Source organism: Nuphar pumila, chromosome 3 (genome assembly GCF_984573655.1).
Source record: "Nuphar pumila chromosome 3, dmNupPumi1.hap1.1, whole genome shotgun sequence".
In the NCBI taxonomy this organism is placed as follows: domain Eukaryota; kingdom Viridiplantae; phylum Streptophyta; class Magnoliopsida; order Nymphaeales; family Nymphaeaceae; genus Nuphar; species Nuphar pumila.
Window position 1 is genome coordinate 5,975,422 of NC_143251.1, and position 17,948 is coordinate 5,993,369.

Here is a 17,948-nt window from a genome sequence, read left to right on the forward strand (position 1 = left end):
CAGGCAAAGAAAGGGAGACATTTCCAGTGTGAGAGATGGGGTGGTGAGATCCATCTCCTATGACTATAGTGCCATTTCCAGTGTAAGGAGTCAAGTGAGAAAATTTACCTGCATCAGAAGTAACATGTGTTGCTGCCTCTGAATCAATATACCATATACCATCATCATTTTGACGCAAGTTCATCTGATTGAAAGTAGTCATAAGGATATTTTGTACGTCCTGTGGAAGAACCTGTCCCTGAGGAGTGCGTGCAAACGTCTGAGTTGCCCTCTGCCCTGGCCTCCCTGTTTTGTTCCGGTTCTGAGGATTGTACCAACAATTTGCTTTAACATGTTCCGGCTTGTTGCATAGAAAACAAGTAGGGACACGTCCCCCTCGTGGTACACTGCCTGAGCCAAGGCCTCCAGCTGGTGTAGGTAGTAATCCTCCTTTGTTTATAGTTGTTCCATTTGGACGAGGAGTAAATAAGACTCCTGTTTGAATAAGCGTATGTGCCATCATCACAGGATGAGTATCATCTGACGCGTGTTCCTGATTTAAACGGACCTCATATTGCAAAATCTTAGATTGAAGATCATCAAAACATGGAAGAACTGAGACAACCTGGAGTGTTGTGCAAAACATGCGATATTCAGGTCCAAGGCTACCTAATACCTGTTGTACCATGTCCTTATCTGATACAGGACTTCCAATGGCAGCTAACTGATCTGTAATAACCCTGACATCCCCCATGAACTCTGTAATAGATTTGTTTCCTTTTCGCATGGATTGGAATTGCCACTTGAGTTGCAAAGCCCGAGATTCAGAAACCTGAGAAAAGGAATGAGCTAGTCCATTCCACAACTCGGCAGCAGATTGATCATCAGAAATAGTTTATAAAACACGATAAAAAAGTGTGGAAGTTATGTAAGCAACTAATGTCTGATCCCGTTGTACCCATATGTCATAAGCAGGATTGGTGGTTCGAAGTTGACTCACCTTCCCATCTTCACCTGTTATTTCTTGCATGATATGTGTAGGTGGGGCGGGTGATCGCCCATCTAGATGCCCATAAAGACCATGACTGCGAATAAAAGGCACAATTTGACGTTTCCAAAGTAAGTAGTTATCATGAGATAACTTGTGGGTCATGAGGTGAGTAAGAAAACTAGGGTTCAACTTGGAATCCATGGATTATATGAAGAATGAGAAGCCAAAAACTGTTCTAACAGTGTATTGAATGAGGAGACAACAATGCTGTGTGCTGAAAATAATATCAACACACACGTTATTCAGAGAAAGAGGAAAACAGCAATGTTGTTGTGTGCTGAAAATGATACCAGCACACACGTTACACAGAGAAAAAGAAGCAGCAATGCTGCTGTGTGCTGAAAAAGATATCAGCACACACGTTACACAGAGAATAGTAACGTGCGAACCAGAAAAGAGAAAGAATCAGAAATATTTTGGGGAGAAAACAAAATGTGTGCTGAAAAAGATATCAGCACTTACGTTACACAGAGAATAGTAACGTGCGAACCAGAAAAAGGGAAAGAATCAGAACTATTTTGGGGAGAAAACAAAAACTCGGCAGACTGAAACAATATGTTATTTCAGTGAACCAGAAAAAGGTAACGTGCGTACCAGAAATATTGAGAATGAGAAGAACCAAAAGAAAAACTGGAATGACATGAAAGATTTATAAGAAAAAGGAAGAAAGAAGCAAAACTGATTAATGGAAGAAGGGACAGAAATAAACCTACGTTCTTTAGCAGCACGTGTTGGTCTTTAGAGGCCTTCTAGATGATTGATTTCCGCGCCTGTGCTTTGATACCATGTAAGAAATATCCACCTGCAAGGGTTAGAAATGAGGTAAAGAGAGAAGAGAGAGAAAAGAGGGGTCGGCGGCAATAGGGTTTTCCCTCTTTTACTTAATATTTATAAGTGTTGTACATAGTATAACATTACACACGAAGTAAAAACTAATTACAAACATGCCACCGCCCACGCATCCCAAGATGGATCCTTGGAATGTGGTGCGTGTCGGATCCATGATCCAAAACTAACACTAGGTTTGTGGGAATGGGATAATATGGGTTCGGGTTATGGGTTGGGTCAGGGTAGAGGTAGTGTCGGGTAGGGTACCAGGTTCTGGATCGGGGACAGGTTAACGGTTTGGGTCTGGTATGGGTATTGGGTTTGATTGGTGTAATATTGGGATGATTCACCCGATTGGATCTGGATCGGGTCAAGTCCTAAATTATTCGTCGGACCTAGAATGGGGTAAGTAGGATCAAGGATCGAGTTGTTGTGCGAAAAGGCCTGGTTAGAACTCGATCCTTGATCCATAACAGGATGGGTCTGGTTTTGACCAGACTCAAATTCAAACTGGAGATTCGTTCGGGTCTGATATAGGTTTGGGTCGGTATTGGATCTATTTTGGGGCTCAAGACTAGGGGGTTGGGTCTGATTCGGGGCGAACTGGGAACTGAACCCAACTGGGTAGGTCGGGTATGGGTGTTCAAGACTTGGACCCGCTCCTTGGGACTCAAAGGATGGTCCTCAAGATCCGAGTCTGGGTCCCGCTGTCATAAACTCCGGTCCAGACCCTCTCGGGTTCAGACTCATCCATAGGGCTCCCACTTGCGGGTGTGCTGCCATAGGGCCTCCACGCACTGGCTCAGGAGGGAAGGGGAGTTCCTTCCCGGGTTGGGCTGACGAACCCAGGACTGCATCAAGGTCCAGCGTGACGCTGGGGTCCTGCAGACCAGGCCCGGCCTGCGACACAACCACCGTGGCTCGAGGCCAGGGCTGTAGCGCACCCGAGATGTGTGTGTGGGGGGGGGTCCTGCCGTAATCCCCTGGTTCGACTGGAAGGTACCGGCTGTGTGATTCATAACCGCTACCGATTCTAGATGGAGAGAGGGTACCAGTTGCAAAATGGTGGCGGGGACAAAATGAGGGTGCGTTGGCTGGATTGATTCCGCAAGTATTGCATTCACACGATCGGTTGCGCTGTCATCCAGCTCTGCTCCCGTTCTTTGCATTGACGTCGCATTTTGCTCCACCGACAACTCAAGGACGACAATCGAGCCTTCGTTCCCGTCCATACGTTTTGACGTGCCAGCTACGTCTTTGCTTACGCGTAGTAGATTTTCTTGGATCTTGGTCATTATGTCTATCATCCGCATCATCGGATCCTCGTTGCCGGTTTCCTCCCGCTCTTTTCCGCTCTTAGGATCGTTCCTCGCTTCGTGCGCCATGCCGTTGACCAAGGAGGAGGGCTGTGCTCTGATACCACTTGATGCAATGCGGGGATCGACTTCAAACGTACTCGATTTCAGAAGATGATGGCACAACTCCCATGGTCGTGCGAAGTGCAGAAAACCAAAAGAATAATCACCGTAAAATGACGGTGCTTGCTTTATTTCCGTAAGACTTTAAGCAACAATAGAATAACACTAATGAAAGGGAAATAACAATGAAGGAAACTAGAGTCCAAAGGAAAAACTGCAGAAAAAAATATCAGAGGTGGCTGCTGAAACTTCAATCACGTCTACCCACACAACCCTAGAATAGGGTATTTAAAGAATGCAAGTGGACCCGAGACGTCTTCACTCTGTTGATGGATCTGGGACGCCCTGGGCCTTCTCTGGTCTGGAGTTGGTACACAGGGTCACGTCCCTGCATCGAGGCACCTTGCCCGCGATCGGATCCAACTCCTGGGTCCGATCGTCCATCCCCTTTGGGTCGGGTTCCTTGGCCGTGCCTGGGTCATGCGGTACAGGCCCGATCCGGTCCTGCTCTGCATCAATACATATATATGTTATATATGTACATCAATTGCAACAATATTTTAACAGTGAGAACCATGTTTTTGTTATACTCTGTACCTTTTATTGTTATACACCTGGTAGGTAAACTTGGTTGTTAGTCTTCTTCTTTTCTGAAACATTGGCAAAAAAAGTAATCATGTTTTTTGAATTTTGTAAATGGTGTACATCATGCGTGTGTTTTGAAATTCATATGAAATATTTTAATGTGTTGCTTCCATTATAAATTAGGGAAATGTATGGGGTCATCATCTTTGCTGGTCCTTTACAGTTCTATAAATCCTAGACCAGTTTAGGCAGGAAAGGAATATTAAGGTTGTTTGGACTATAATGGTGTTGATTTGGGTTATTTTCTCATTTTGTGCCATACAATTTTTTACTGTTTGTATGTGCCAGAAATGTCTTCTCTTCTTTTTGCTAAATTATACCATTCGCATGAATGGACAGGGAATTGTTGCATTAGCTTAACTGCACCTTTAGATTATAAATAAGGTTCATGTTTCTTCTATGTACCTGTTTGACATAAACTACTAGTGATATTCCTTGAATGGATAACTTAAGGCTGCCTATCATGTAGGTGATCCATCAACAACCTCCAACACCTTCTGAAGTGACATCCAATCAACATATCCCAAATTATCTACATTTGCAAAACATCTTACACCAGATTAATCAGCTAAGAGTAAGCATTAGAATCAATTTTCTATGCTTTTAATACTTTTTCCTTTTCCTTTTTTGGTAATGATGCTTGTTGGCATCTGCTGACAGGACTGTGTTTTGTCAATGATGAAAGAAATGAATGTTGGTGAGGTCTCTCCTGGTATGTATTTGACACAGTTTTGGCAATTGCTTATCCTTTTCCTGTAATAATACATGATGTGTATTTACCCTTCTTACAGCTAATTGTACATGTAATTCTGGTCAAAAGCCAAGTTCACTTACAATAACTGAGAAATCATTGGTAAGTGGCAATTATAGATTCCAAGGGGTAGTCAATATTTTCGACGCTCTGCCCTGGATTGTAGTCAATATTCTATCTCCTGTTGATTGTTTTGATCTGTATAACTTCTCAACTAAACATCGTTACTTGCTAATTTTGCACCTTGAACTGTTGACATGTTTCCATGAAATGGTTCAGTGCGTGTAATGTTGCCTAAGATTTTGGAATTCCTAACTGATATTCTTTTCGAAATCCTGACAATTCAGACTTTTTTTTGTGAATCGTGATCCTTGCATAATTGAAATAGCATGGGCAAAGAGATAAATTTCAGCGTATTCAGGAAGTGATTGATATACACGAGGTTTTAAAAGGCGGAACTAAAGGATATCCAGTTATGAGGGCTAAGGGAAAAGCTTCAAGACGATCCTCTGAAAAAAATTATAATGCAAATTTACTTTTCTTTTGGTTTATTCTTTTAATCTATGTACTGAATTATGAAATATGATCTACTTTATGGAATACTGCGTTATTTCTTTGGTAGCTCAAATAATCAAACAAAAATAGATTGAGATTTGTACCCTTGCTTTTATAGCTTAAGAAATGGTGAAATTTACTATTGATCCTCGTTTTTAGGATATAGCAATCTAACAGAATATAAGTGTGTTTACAAAGTCAGACTTGCCATTTTGCTTCTGCTTCTGTTTATGTATTAAACTGTGTTCCGTTTCTTCTCCTATAGTTGGAGTCTGCGTATGAGAGAGAGAAGGAATTAGTTCAAGATCTAACTGATACAAGATGGAGGTATTGGTAATGAAGAATGTCAATTAAACATCATGAAATGGACATATCTGATTCATTTCCTATTGCAGGCTCATCTGCGTCACGGAAGAAATGCAAAGAATGAAAATGAAGAACGGTCAGGTTGGTAACAGTTGTTTTGTGGTTCTCGCGTTAAGTGAATGTTAGCTTTGATTCTGTTCAGCTTTTACATGTTCACGCATCTCAGGCCATGCAAGTACTGGAGACTGAATCCAAGTCCATTAAGAGTCCTACCTGTGAAGGTGTTATTTTGTGTTGGACTAGGTTCAATCTCCGCATGACCATGCCTAGACAAAGGTCATTATGATGTCATGGCATATACTGTTATGCTCTTTTAACATGTGATGTAAACCAGGTCTAATGAAGAGATGCAAGTTTCGTGGGACATTATGAACTTTTGACTGGAGGAAGAAGCATAGGTGGTTAAGAGGGGGTGTCAATAATCATTAGAACCAAAGAGCTCATCTTCTCAATAGTGAGTACATCTTGGAAGAGGTTCCTAGATCAGCCTTCTGCATCAAAGCTGCGCATATTCTTTGTATGCGTCTGTATATGGTTACACAATTAGGTAGATATTTGTATCATATCCATAAACGCTTTCTTCGATGCCCTACTCCCTTTCATTCTTTTCATTTTATCCTGTTTTTGATCAACAAGGGCTGTCTTGCATCTTCATGATCACTGTTACAGAAATATTGGGATTTAAAATTAATATGCTTTTTGTGAATAACTATTTGGCAATTAGCCAATGAAGCTGGTAATAACAGTTCTGCCAGATTACTCCATTCAAAGAGAATTGAGGCTATCTATAAGATGCGGCTCTCTTTTTGTATTTGTTTTTTCTCTCGTCTTTGGATAGAATTGACTATGAATGGGGGGACCTGGATATCTATCTACCGATTAGTGTAATACTTCAAATTGTCTGCTATGTCAAAGCATGAGAGACCTGGTCTTTACCAGCTCCATTTTTTTGGTGAACAAAAGAGCAGGGTCTACCCAGATCTCAAATGCCTCCCAACAAGTCTCCTAACCTACTGCTAGAGCAGGTTGATCCTGCTCCTATGTCCACCTGAATGATGTGGGACCAAGTTTTCTTGTAACTGTCACAATGCTGTGAAATCTTTTTTTTGGGTTATAGGCAATCTGGGGAATAACCCCGCGTGGTACAAGCCTCAGACCCCTCAGTCATGATAGTGCACCAGTAATAGGGCAAGCTGACGTTGCAAAACAAATTTGAAGGCCATTATTTCTTTTCACAAGTACTATGGACTGCCATACACAAGGCGTTCTTATATAACATGCTCTCTGTGCTGCACTCGGATCTGGTTTGATGGGAATATGTCTCATCTTTACTGCCAAAAGCATGAGCAGTGAGCCCACAAGGATCCTCTGATTAGAGTGACTGTGAACATCACCAAACTAAAGGAATATCATAAGCTTGAAAGGCTGAAGTTGAGTGAATTCCCTAGTGGGCAAGGTAGACTTACGGTTTTTACACCCAATGAGCTTGCCTAAGTGAAGCGGTTTTCACACAAAAAAAATTATATATATAGGGGTTGGGGCTACAAAATTGTCATTAACTCAGCATCCGCACAAGTTTTGTGTCAATGCCGCAGATAACACCCACCAGTTTTGGATGTAACTTGAATGAAGTTCATTGACATCTCTTCTCTGAATGATGCATGTCATATTACAGAACCTCCGATCAGCTTAAAAGTGCAGAAGAGCACAATGGCAACAAAAGCAACCAAATTGCACTAGAAAGTTGTCATATTACAGAACCTCCACTTGTGGATGCACCTAAACTGCAACCGAGTATCATGGTAACGAAAGCTAGTCCTAGAAAGTTGTAACATTTACAGAACGTTCAATTGCAGAGGTACCGTGAGCAATCATATTTGCAGTCTTTACAATGCAAAAGAGTTCCACTGCATCATCTGAATCTTTGATGTAGACCCCAGAATTAATTTATTCAATAACCATGGCAAGCAATCTATGCGAGGAACTTGAGAGTTATCTTACCGAGATAAGCTTAAGCAAAGTAGTCCAACCTGAAATAAGAGAGAACAGAGACAAGAACAAATCCTAACTTGGAGCTGGCCATCTTATTACTGAAAAGCTACTGGAAATATTTGTTTTCCGAGACCTGGAGCACAGGGCATGCTAAATTATTCTGAAGCTGTTGATGAAAGCTGAAAAGCCCTGCGGGGACTAAAGGTTCCTGGAAGCAAATACTCAGGATATATGTGCCACTAACTCGAAATCTTGTTTATCAAGAAGCTACTCGGCAGAAGCAACTTTCCTTTGTCTTCTCCTAGACACTATTTCTGCAGCCCAGGCCTTGCCCACATCAGTTTGGAACTTTCCTGCATGTCGAAATGTCACATGTATTTTATTGCTATGTGCCACAGGAAAAAGCAAAAATAATACATGGTATGACAGCTATATAAAAATGTGGATCCACTTTCTCATAAGAGAGTCAAGTATGGACAGATCCATGCTCAAGTTAGTGATAATAGCCGGATTATTACATAGACCGGCAGAAAAAGAAGCAAAATCTGAGTAACATTGATATGCTTAGAACATACAGATCCATGCTCAACCAAATCATATTTAGAACATTGATATGCTTTGAAATCTGAGAGGAAAAAGAAGAGCTGAAAAAAAAATTTGAAGACAAAAACATAGCTCAAGTTCCCATCATGGGAAGACAAGTGGTACGTATCAGATTTTGGTGTTTCAGGGTTTCAATACTGCTCCATGGCCATCCTTGTTAAAAAAACATATCTATTCAAAGTCAGAAGTGTCATTTTGAAAGTTCCCAGAATCTCAGTGCAGACCATTACTTCCATGTTGGAAATAATTGGAAATTTCTTTACAATTTACTTGGGAAACTGAGACGCAGTCAAAGACAAGAAGATGCAAAAACTAAAAGCATGTCAACGTGTTATATATGCTTACAAGAGAAAAGAAAGGTGAAAAAAAACAGAACTAGTTATAGACTTTTATAACACTCAACTGAGAGTTGGAGCCTGATAAAACAGTCGAACAATCAGTTCGGGTCATTTTCTAGAGGATTCTTTTATCTCCAGTGTTCACAATCATGATAACATGTAAATACTCACATCTGTCAGTTTGGGTCTGTGGAGTAATCATTTTACATGCAATCATTCACATCCACGATTACAATACATGCAGACATTGCGTGTGCAAAAATATACAGATGCGTATGTATCCTTTGTTGTGTTTCCAAAATGAAAACAAAGAGACAGTCAAGTTTGATGAGTCATCAACCTGCTGTTGATTCGAAAAACTCCTCCAAATTCCGCTTTTGTTCTGTATAGAACACAAGAAGCCATAAGAACATATCAGACACCAAGTATAACACCTTGCACTCACATGCTAGAGTTGTGTCTATCTATGATAACAGATAAATCTTTGGACCAGCAACATGAGAACTTGTAAAAGCCTGCCATACTTGGGTGAACATGGTATGACACGGTACAGGTAAGACACTTGGGTATAGGTTAACAAAATATGCACTGGCCTTTTTGTTCATTTTCTTGACTCATTAACATTGATTAAGCCAAAATTTGTCCAAACTTTAAAGCAAATTAGGGATTGGCCCAGATCTTTGGTACTCCCCCTGCACCAAATGACTTGAGGAATTCAACCACTGCTACTTTGTGACATTGGGCCTTTGACGCCCACTGTGGTAACTCTGACCACTGGTGGCAGTATTTTGGTGATCGTGACCACTGGCAGCAAAATTTTGGCCAAAGCTTTTTCTCCCTTTCTTTTGCTTGCTTTTCTATCATAACACCATAAAAGAGGGCAACACTAAGGTCTATCTACTTCTGGTGACTATTACTGGCAACCTTGGGTAGGCTTTAGTGATCAGAGTTTTTTTCCCATTTTTAGGAAGAGGCCTTTTTCTTTCCTATTTTTTTTTTACTGGGGGGGTGCAGGGGGGTCGTGTGTGTGTGTGGTGGTGGTGGGGGGGGGGAGGGGGAGGGGGGAGACGGGGGAGCGGATTTCTGCTGGAAAAAGTTGTGGCAGAAATTAAATGGATTTTTTTCTATTTCACATCAAATATAAAAAAACTCCATTATTTTTGTTGGTTATCATGACTTTAGAATATAGTTTCCCTGCAAAAACCTTATTTTGTTTCATGTCAAGTATATAATGGAAAAAATCCCATTACCTTTTAGGGCTTCTCCCCCATGTAAGGAAAAACCCTTATTTTAGCACCAGAGAAAATAACCTCTAAACAGAAATCTGATGAATTTCCTTATCGCATTTCATGAATCATGATGACTATAGAATGGGAACACCCCACCTTTCGTTTGGGGAAAGAATCCCCTTAGTTTCCTATTATTTTTTCTAATGAACTTGAAAAGTGGTATATGCCTTTATGTTTAACTAGGACAATACAATATGATTATAAATGAATTTCAAACTGTTGGAAAGACAAGAAGTGCAAATGCAATGTCTAATTGAAATATTTGTGAAGATACCTTTGGTGCATCATGTATAAGGGTGAAGGCTCATCTTTTAAAATCTGGGGGGCATATTGACAGGTTGAAGAAGATATTTATAAACAATTAAAGAAAGAGAATAACAAGAGCACCAAATGGGTTTGGTGTAGTGGGCTGGGACCTAGGCCGCTAGGCAAGTGGTCTAGGTTCAAATCCCATGGGCGTTACCCCTTTCACAAGCTGAAGCGTGGCGACTCCCTGGAGGCAAGGGGTAAGCCCACAGAGTTTTACACCGCCAGGACATCGACCGTAAGTATGGCTGGCAGAGCCAGTGCAGCTAGGTCTCTGATCCTGGGGGTGGTCGCTCCGTGTAAATATAAAAAAAAAGAGAATAACAAGAGCACAGAGGCCATACCACTTTCGTATTCCAAGGCTTGAAGTATCATCTCAACCTGAAAGCAGCACAAAATTGGAACAGATCATTTATCTGAACACAATATTTCCAAAATTCACATTAGATAAATTGCACAAGATAAATAATTATATGACAGAATAATGCTAAAGACTTAACATAAGTAAAGATGCCAAGCTCAATCAAGAATCTGTAGACTTTGGTTTGGGATCTTCACCTAGCAATCATAGTACACACCAACCAACCCAAGGTCATACACGTGTATCGTGCTTTGACTTGTTTGATCATGAAAAGATATGAAGTCTGATAATTGATCATGAAAAGATATGAAGTCTGATAAATTGATAAACCGATGATACAGAAGGATGCCACTTAACAATTCAACACACCTAATGATGACTCTCAAATGCTTCACCTTACAAAGTTCAGTTTGCCAGTTCATGGTCAGACTTTCATCTTCAATTGAAAGTTTGAAAGAGTAGATAGCTGTTGATTACCCTTCACACAGCAATTAAGGATATGACTGTTCTGGATCATACTGAACATGGCTAAGCTAAAAATTGAACTTTTCTGAAGCCAAGAAAAACCTAATAATTTTTTTATGACCAATAAAAGCCTAATAATTAAGTTGTACAGTGTTGCAACAATATTTTTAGTAAAAAAGTATCAACTCTTAACTTAGTAGGGCATGAAGCCAAGTGGTCAAAGTGCTTGGCAAAACAGAAAAACCAGATCTGACACTAAGAAAAAGAGCGACAATTTGAATTTATCTGCTAAAATTGTTTTCATTTGGTCAGTCTTATCCTTTAAGCCACCCTATGTCCCAGTGATGCTATTCAGGATGCATGTCATGAGTGACGAGTCAAACTCATTATGACACGTTGACACGAATCTAATACGTATGGATATTATTTTAATATTTTTATTGAAATAGCTGATTATTTTTATATTTTTAATGATATTTCAATAAAAAAATGTGCTTTTATATTTTAAAATACTAAAACATAGTTTTTTATTAATTAAAATTTAGAAAAATCCATGTCACATGGATGCGGGTTCAGGTGTGGGACACGATGCAGATATGGTTAGTACGATACAATAATTTTCAAAAATTAGGACACGGGGGCACAGGCATGCACACGTAGATGCATGTATGTGTGTGACTGCATGTATAAAACAATAATTTTATATCACTACAATTAAGAACATCAAATAATGAATCTAAGTTGAAATTGAAATGTAATGTAATTGATGACAAATTTTAAAAGAAAAAAAACTCAAGTGAATTTGGAATAAGTAAATAAGATCATAAAAGAAAATAGTTAAAGTTAATGACACAATGTTGACTGTGTGTGAATTTGGTTTGACTATGCTAATGAAGTGTCCGAGTGTTGTGCCATGTCGTTACGGGGTACACATGCTAAGTGAAGTGTCAGTGTGACATAGGCCCTTATGTCTCGTTTTTTAGAAAATTTGTGAACTCACATGTCGAGCTCAAGTGGCGTGTTGGGACATACCAGTATTGTTGTGGTCCATTCATGGCATTGATGCATCACATCCTTTTTTCATGGCATCCAAAGAAAAGCTGCTTCTTTTCGCAATTTCATAGACAATTAGTTCACTGTCCACAATCCCCATATGGTATATCGGTGCCTAAGCATCGGTGAACCATCTTCTGGTCAAATGACATACCTTTTCCTAAGTCCTCACTATATTACTTCATGCGAGTCACTAGATTATTCCAAACATACAGTTGTCAAATCTGACAACTTTAAGTGCAAAAAGTTATGAGATTCAGCCTGGAATAAGTGGATAAGCGATAGAATAAGTTAATAATGTGTCCATTTGCAGACTTTGTTCAATAACAGGCATTATTGAGCCATGCAATAGGTGCGCAGAAATTCCTGAAACCTTCAGGTTCAAGAGCACCTAAAGGATAAACAAATCAGTTAAGCATTAGAATAGCAACAAATGTATGACACAAAATGGAATGAGTGGATAAGCTATAGAATTAATTAGTAATATGTCGTTATTTGCAGGCTGTGTTCAATAAGATGCATCAAGCCATAAAAAAAAGTGGACATAAATTCTTGAAACTTTCAAGTTCAAGAGCATGAGCATCTAGAGGATACGAAGTTACCTTATCAAAATCTTTAACAAGCTTTGCTTCCAGAGATGAGTTCTCTTCATATTCCATCCACAACTCGGATAGTTCCTTAGCTATATCATAGTGTAACAAACATAAAATAAAGTTTAATTACAACCAACAGTTCAGATAATTTATAGCGAAAAAACACCGCTTGAAGTAAGCTAGCGGTTCAGAGCTAAAAAACAGAAAAAAGAAGCAAATGCCTAAAATTTTATGACCACATGCGCAAAAAATGAACATAAAGTTGCTGCAAACATACCTCTTGGACCTCCACCAAGTAATTTACACATGTGCTCAAGTGCTTCCCGTTCTCTCCGGCTTTTTTCAGCCTTAGGTATACCATCAGAAGGAGCAATGTCGCCAACAATAGCTGTTTACATAACAGCAATCACATAAGGCATCTAGCAGGAAGGCCCTAACCACTCTCAACATGCAAATATTTCCTGAAAATTTAGTAGGATGGGATGGGTGACTGGAGGTGGTAGTGATGATGATGTTGATAGTGGAAGCGAGGAATGTGAGAGCTTTTACTAGATACAACTATAAGGAGCATGATATGAGTGTGTTTCATTGCATGGATATTTGAGAAGAGGAAGAGGCAAAGAACATCATTCTAGACAAGGAAATACAGTTGGGTGAAGCTATAGGACAATGGATATTGAAAAAACAGGTAGTGGTTATGATTTGGGTAAAGCTGAAGGTGGAAAGACTGGGTGCCTATTGGCGGATGGGGATGGGAAATTGGCAGCACAGTGGAGGTCCCCAAACAGGCTATGTCACATGGATACAGCATAGATACGGCGATACAGCCACTTTTATGACGTTTGCAGTATGACTTGTATATAAAGGGATACAGAACGGCAGTCCGAATGGAGTATCTGTGTGACATAGCCAACATATTATTTAAAGTTTGAGAATACTGTAAAAGAAAATATCACACTTGTTTCTCTGCATATGAATCCTGACAAAGTGGGAATAGTTTCAGTAAACTATATATACATAGTACAGTCTATGTTATACTTTGACTACTTCATTCTTTTATTCGTTGTTATACTTGCATCAATGCCAGTAATACAATCTTACGCATCACCCTCAAGGGATGACACTACTGCAAAAGTAGTGCTTTTCCTCCGTGTCTCCTTCAATTTGTGTTCTTTCTTGATATTGCACCAACGGTCTAATGACATCAGAGTGGGGTAAAGGTTACAACGGTCTGGCTGCATAAACAGGTTTGGTACCTTTCTCTTATTTCCTATTTCCTTGTTTTTCTTATCCTAGGTCCTCCTTTCTAATTTTTTTTTCCTTCCACCAAAGTATTTTTCTTCATGCCAATTGTTTTGGGATGAAGGCGTAGTTGTTGTTGTTGTTGTTGTTGTTTGCCATCAGTCTTCTTTTTCTCATCATTGTCACTCTTTCTATGCACATACACTGCCCTTAATTCAAATATGTATTGACCTTTCCTATTACCTATTTTCTTTTCATCGTTTTTTTGTGCTTCTGCTATTCTTAAAACTTTTTGTGCTTCTCTTACTTGAAAATAATAGCAGTAGGCCTGACATCATTCCTGAAATCACTGGGCAGCATTACATTGATATAGATATGTTTAGTTCAGCAGCCTTTCTTGTCTTAATATCCAAAAAAAAGGAACAGGAATATGAATTGAGGTCGAGCTGTGCAGATTGTCAACTGGCACCAGATCATGTAACAGGCAACCCAGTGATTGTTGTTCAGGTACAAGCATACAGTTTATCTGGAAATAGGCCTTCCCACCCCATGTAAGAGCAGCTGTAATTTGTTCTTCTAAAGGAAGAAAGGACAAATTGACCTCATTCTTGTTGGAGGTATAAAGGTTGGAAAATCAGGGAACAGTTAATTCAAGATCACACAATTCACATAATGCTTCTATGCTTTGAAATCTAGATAGACATATATGAGCGAGGTGAAATCAATTTATGGCTTCCATAAAATAGAACCACAAACTAGTCAAATTGTGATAAAAATCTTCTGCTGTTCATTGATAGATACACCTACAAGGCTACAAGATGGCACTCTAGCCACAGAAAAACAACAAGAACCCATATGATATCCCACCTTCAGCAATATCATGCACTATAGCCAATTTTATACACCTGTAAGAATACACACAAAGAAATGGGTTATCACAATGTGAGCGCAGCTCAATTCATACTGCATACAAGAAGGGGACTTCTATCAATTGCTTTTCAACAGATAGTGTTAAGAGTTTCTTGCTGAGTTTACCAACAAAATACAGATTAAGATATACTTCAAAATAAAGCAAACAAATAAATGGTACATACTAAGAAATTTCTACTTAATAATCATCACACGAGCTGAAATGTTTTTGTGAATTTGAGACTTCCAGTCATTTAAGCTGAAAACAAAGCCAAAATGTAAAAGAACTATAAAACAGCATCCCATAGAAAAGTTCTTCAAACAACAATCCAAAAAAATGTCAAAAGGTAAAACTGACTTTTTTTTTATGCCAATTTGCAGATCAACTTACATATGAATAGTTGCAATCAATGTTGTAAGTATTGTATAAGATACAATACATATCGTAACTATGGCCTAACTCGATACGATACATACTCATTGCGGTACGAGTATTGCTGATATCTTTTGACAAGTGTTTGCAGGTGTTAAGGCTGTTAAGCAAGAATCAGGCACCCTTTTAACTTGGATGGCAAGCGTCCATCTAGAGGACAGTAGAACGGACTGCTGTCCGCTGCACCAAACACGTGGATAAGCATCGAGGCTTATCCCTATCCGATCCCAACCGCCTTGTATGTCTTCCAAGGTGGGAGGACTCTTCTCGAACGACTTTTCGTATGAGAGGACTCTTCTCGGACAACTTTTTGTATGAGGACTCTCTTGGATAGGCCTTATCCCCATTTGAGATAGACTCATATCCTCTGGGATCGAATATTGACCCAAAAAATCCGGTGATCCATGTCTTGTTATGAACTCTATAAATAGGGGCTTAGCCCTATAATCTGATCATCAAAAAATTAGATATTCAAGTGCTAGCCCTATAAGAATACGACGACCAAAGCCTTGCCGGTACACCGTCTTGACGCCATTGAATAACACTCATATCTGTTAAAAATAAATGTATATATATATATATATTTATATGTAATATAACTAGAGTGTAACTAGGATTAGATTTTTTAGTTTTTTTGCTTTTTGGTTTTGAACTAGTCAACATTTGTTGACTAGTTAACATAGGGAGTCGTTGGGCTTAGGGATGGTAGTGGACCGGGGGAAAACGAGGCCCCGCCCAACCTCACCCTGCTTGGACCGGGATGGAGGTAGGGATGGAGGTTAAAATCAAAACCCGTGCGAGGATGGACTTATGCTTTCCCTTGCCCTGCCCACCCTGTCCCCAATCCCCGTTAGTAAAATAACTAAAATACCTTTAGGGATGGCAGTAGACCGGAAAGAAACGGGGCCCTGTCCCGCATCGCCCCGTTTGGACCGGAGATGGAGGACATGAAACGGGGATGAAGGTTAAAATAAAAAACCCATGAGTGGATGAAGGCAAGGATGAAAGGTAGAATTTTGAGACAGGGTGGGGGTGGAGACCTTGTCCCCCGACTCCACCCCGGTCCACTGCCATCCCTAGTTGGGCTACAAACGACTCTCTGAGTCCTCTCCTCATTGTGTATAAATACGAGGCAAAGCCCCTCTTCAAAGTATGCTTTTGGCATGGTCTTGATCAATAAAATATTATTTTTTATTTCTTGTGTTTACCCCTTTAGTGGATGTTTGTGTGTGAGCCCATTTTGTGGCTTGTGTTCCTTTGGTACGTTGGTGAAACTCTTTGAGTGTCCACCTTGTCCTCTTCGTGAATATACTTTGGAGAACCTTGTTTCCTTCCATGGTATCAGAGCTTGGAGATCAAACTGATTTTTTGGTGCATTGGGAAACGTGTCACTCATGACTTTGAAGAGATAAAGTCTCCTTTGCAAAATTTATTCACGTACTTGTGAGATTGTTGTGTCCTCTTGGTGGTGGAGTGCTAGTGTGTTTGTGCCCTTCATTAAAGGTGCTCTCTTGGTGGTGGAGTGCTCGTGATACTTTTGATTATCTCCTCTCTATCTTTTATTCTTTCTTTTAGCCCTTATAAACATGGATGACAATAATAATGTCATTCTAAAACCCATCAAACTCAATGACACAAACTTTGTAACATCGACTTCAATAATGAAACATTTTATATGGGAGAAAGGGTTGTGGGGATTAGTGAATGGGTCGGATTTGGAACCCAAACTAATACTAAGGAGAAAATGAGGTACCTCTTATTGAGGCTGAAAAGACCAAGGCTATGACCATGTATGAGAAAAAATGGAAAGAATGGAGAATGAAGCATGCCAAGATTATGTTTTGCCTCATTAGTAGTATTGATATCAAGAAATGCTCAAGTTTAGCTAAATTTGAACATGCAAATAAAGCATGTGACTATCTCAAGAGAATGCATTCTCTTAAAGATATTGCCCATATTTGCAACTTACAAGACAAAATACACACTATGACTCAAGGAGGAAAAAGTATTAGAGAACACTTTAGTGAGTTGTCCGACTTTGGGATGAGTTGAATCTTTTTGAACCGTAATGACAATGTCTCGAATACATAGAACTCCGTCAAAGATAAATTGATGTAGAACAATTCTATCAATTCATCAATGGTCTAAGATCGAAGTTTGAGTCTAACAAATTGGCTTTTTTTTCATAGAGAAAAAGTTCCTACTATTGAAGATATTATTGAAGAGCTACGTATGGAGGAAAATAGACTAAAAAGGATAGCTAAAGAAGATTATAATTCGGTCCTAGTCATGTCTAGGCGGGGAAACCATATCCATGCCTACAAACCACCATATTGTGAGAGACCAAACAATGATAACTATGGAAAACAAGGCAATGAGTTTGAGAAGAAAAAAATTATTTGTTATTATTGTCGTGAATCGGGACATGTCAAGACATATTATCTTAAATTAAAGAGCCCTATGAGAGGAAGGTAGCATCGATTGCACAAGAGACAAGTGAGCACAAAGCTACACAAGAATCAAATTTTAGAAGCATGTCCTTGACTCAACTTGTAGAAGCTCTTCAACCTCTTGTCAAAGGAGCTTCATCAACCAGAGCCATCTCCTCTGTTGGAATCATTGACCCTGGTAAGACACTTTTGCTTCTTGACTTAGATGCCTCATTTCATATGAGGCCTAATAGTGATATCTTATCCAAATGTCGTAATTCAAGCGAGTCAAATGTTTTTACCGTTGATGGGACATCTCTTGAGATAAAGAGAATATGAAAT

The 17,948-nt window shown here is 39.6% G+C and overlaps 2 protein-coding genes across 2 annotated transcripts in view; one reads left to right on the forward strand and one right to left on the reverse strand.

Annotated features, from left to right (window-relative positions):
* Positions 1-6,302, forward strand: part of LOC149841752 (uncharacterized) — a 31,042-nt gene extending 24,740 nt beyond the window's left edge. Inside the window, exons 16-20 of the mRNA XM_089998517.1 lie at positions 4,391-4,495; positions 4,582-4,774; positions 5,493-5,554; positions 5,623-5,674; positions 5,928-6,302. Of these exons, the coding sequence (XP_089854643.1) occupies positions 4,391-4,495; positions 4,582-4,680 (204 nt within the window). The 3' untranslated portion in view covers positions 4,681-4,774; positions 5,493-5,554; positions 5,623-5,674; positions 5,928-6,302. The remainder of the gene's footprint in view (positions 1-4,390; positions 4,496-4,581; positions 4,775-5,492; positions 5,555-5,622; positions 5,675-5,927) is intronic.
* Positions 6,303-7,008: 706 nt separating this feature from the next.
* The window catches only part of LOC149841753 (uncharacterized), a 35,049-nt gene continuing 24,109 nt past the window's right edge, over positions 7,009-17,948 (reverse strand). Inside the window, exons 3-8 of the mRNA XM_090001151.1 lie at positions 14,703-14,740; positions 12,871-12,981; positions 12,603-12,682; positions 10,466-10,502; positions 8,867-8,908; positions 7,009-7,938 (exon numbers count right to left, since the gene is read on the reverse strand). Coding sequence (XP_089857277.1) covers positions 7,853-7,938; positions 8,867-8,908; positions 10,466-10,502; positions 12,603-12,682; positions 12,871-12,981; positions 14,703-14,740 — 394 coding nt within the window. The 3' untranslated portion in view covers positions 7,009-7,852. The remainder of the gene's footprint in view (positions 7,939-8,866; positions 8,909-10,465; positions 10,503-12,602; positions 12,683-12,870; positions 12,982-14,702; positions 14,741-17,948) is intronic.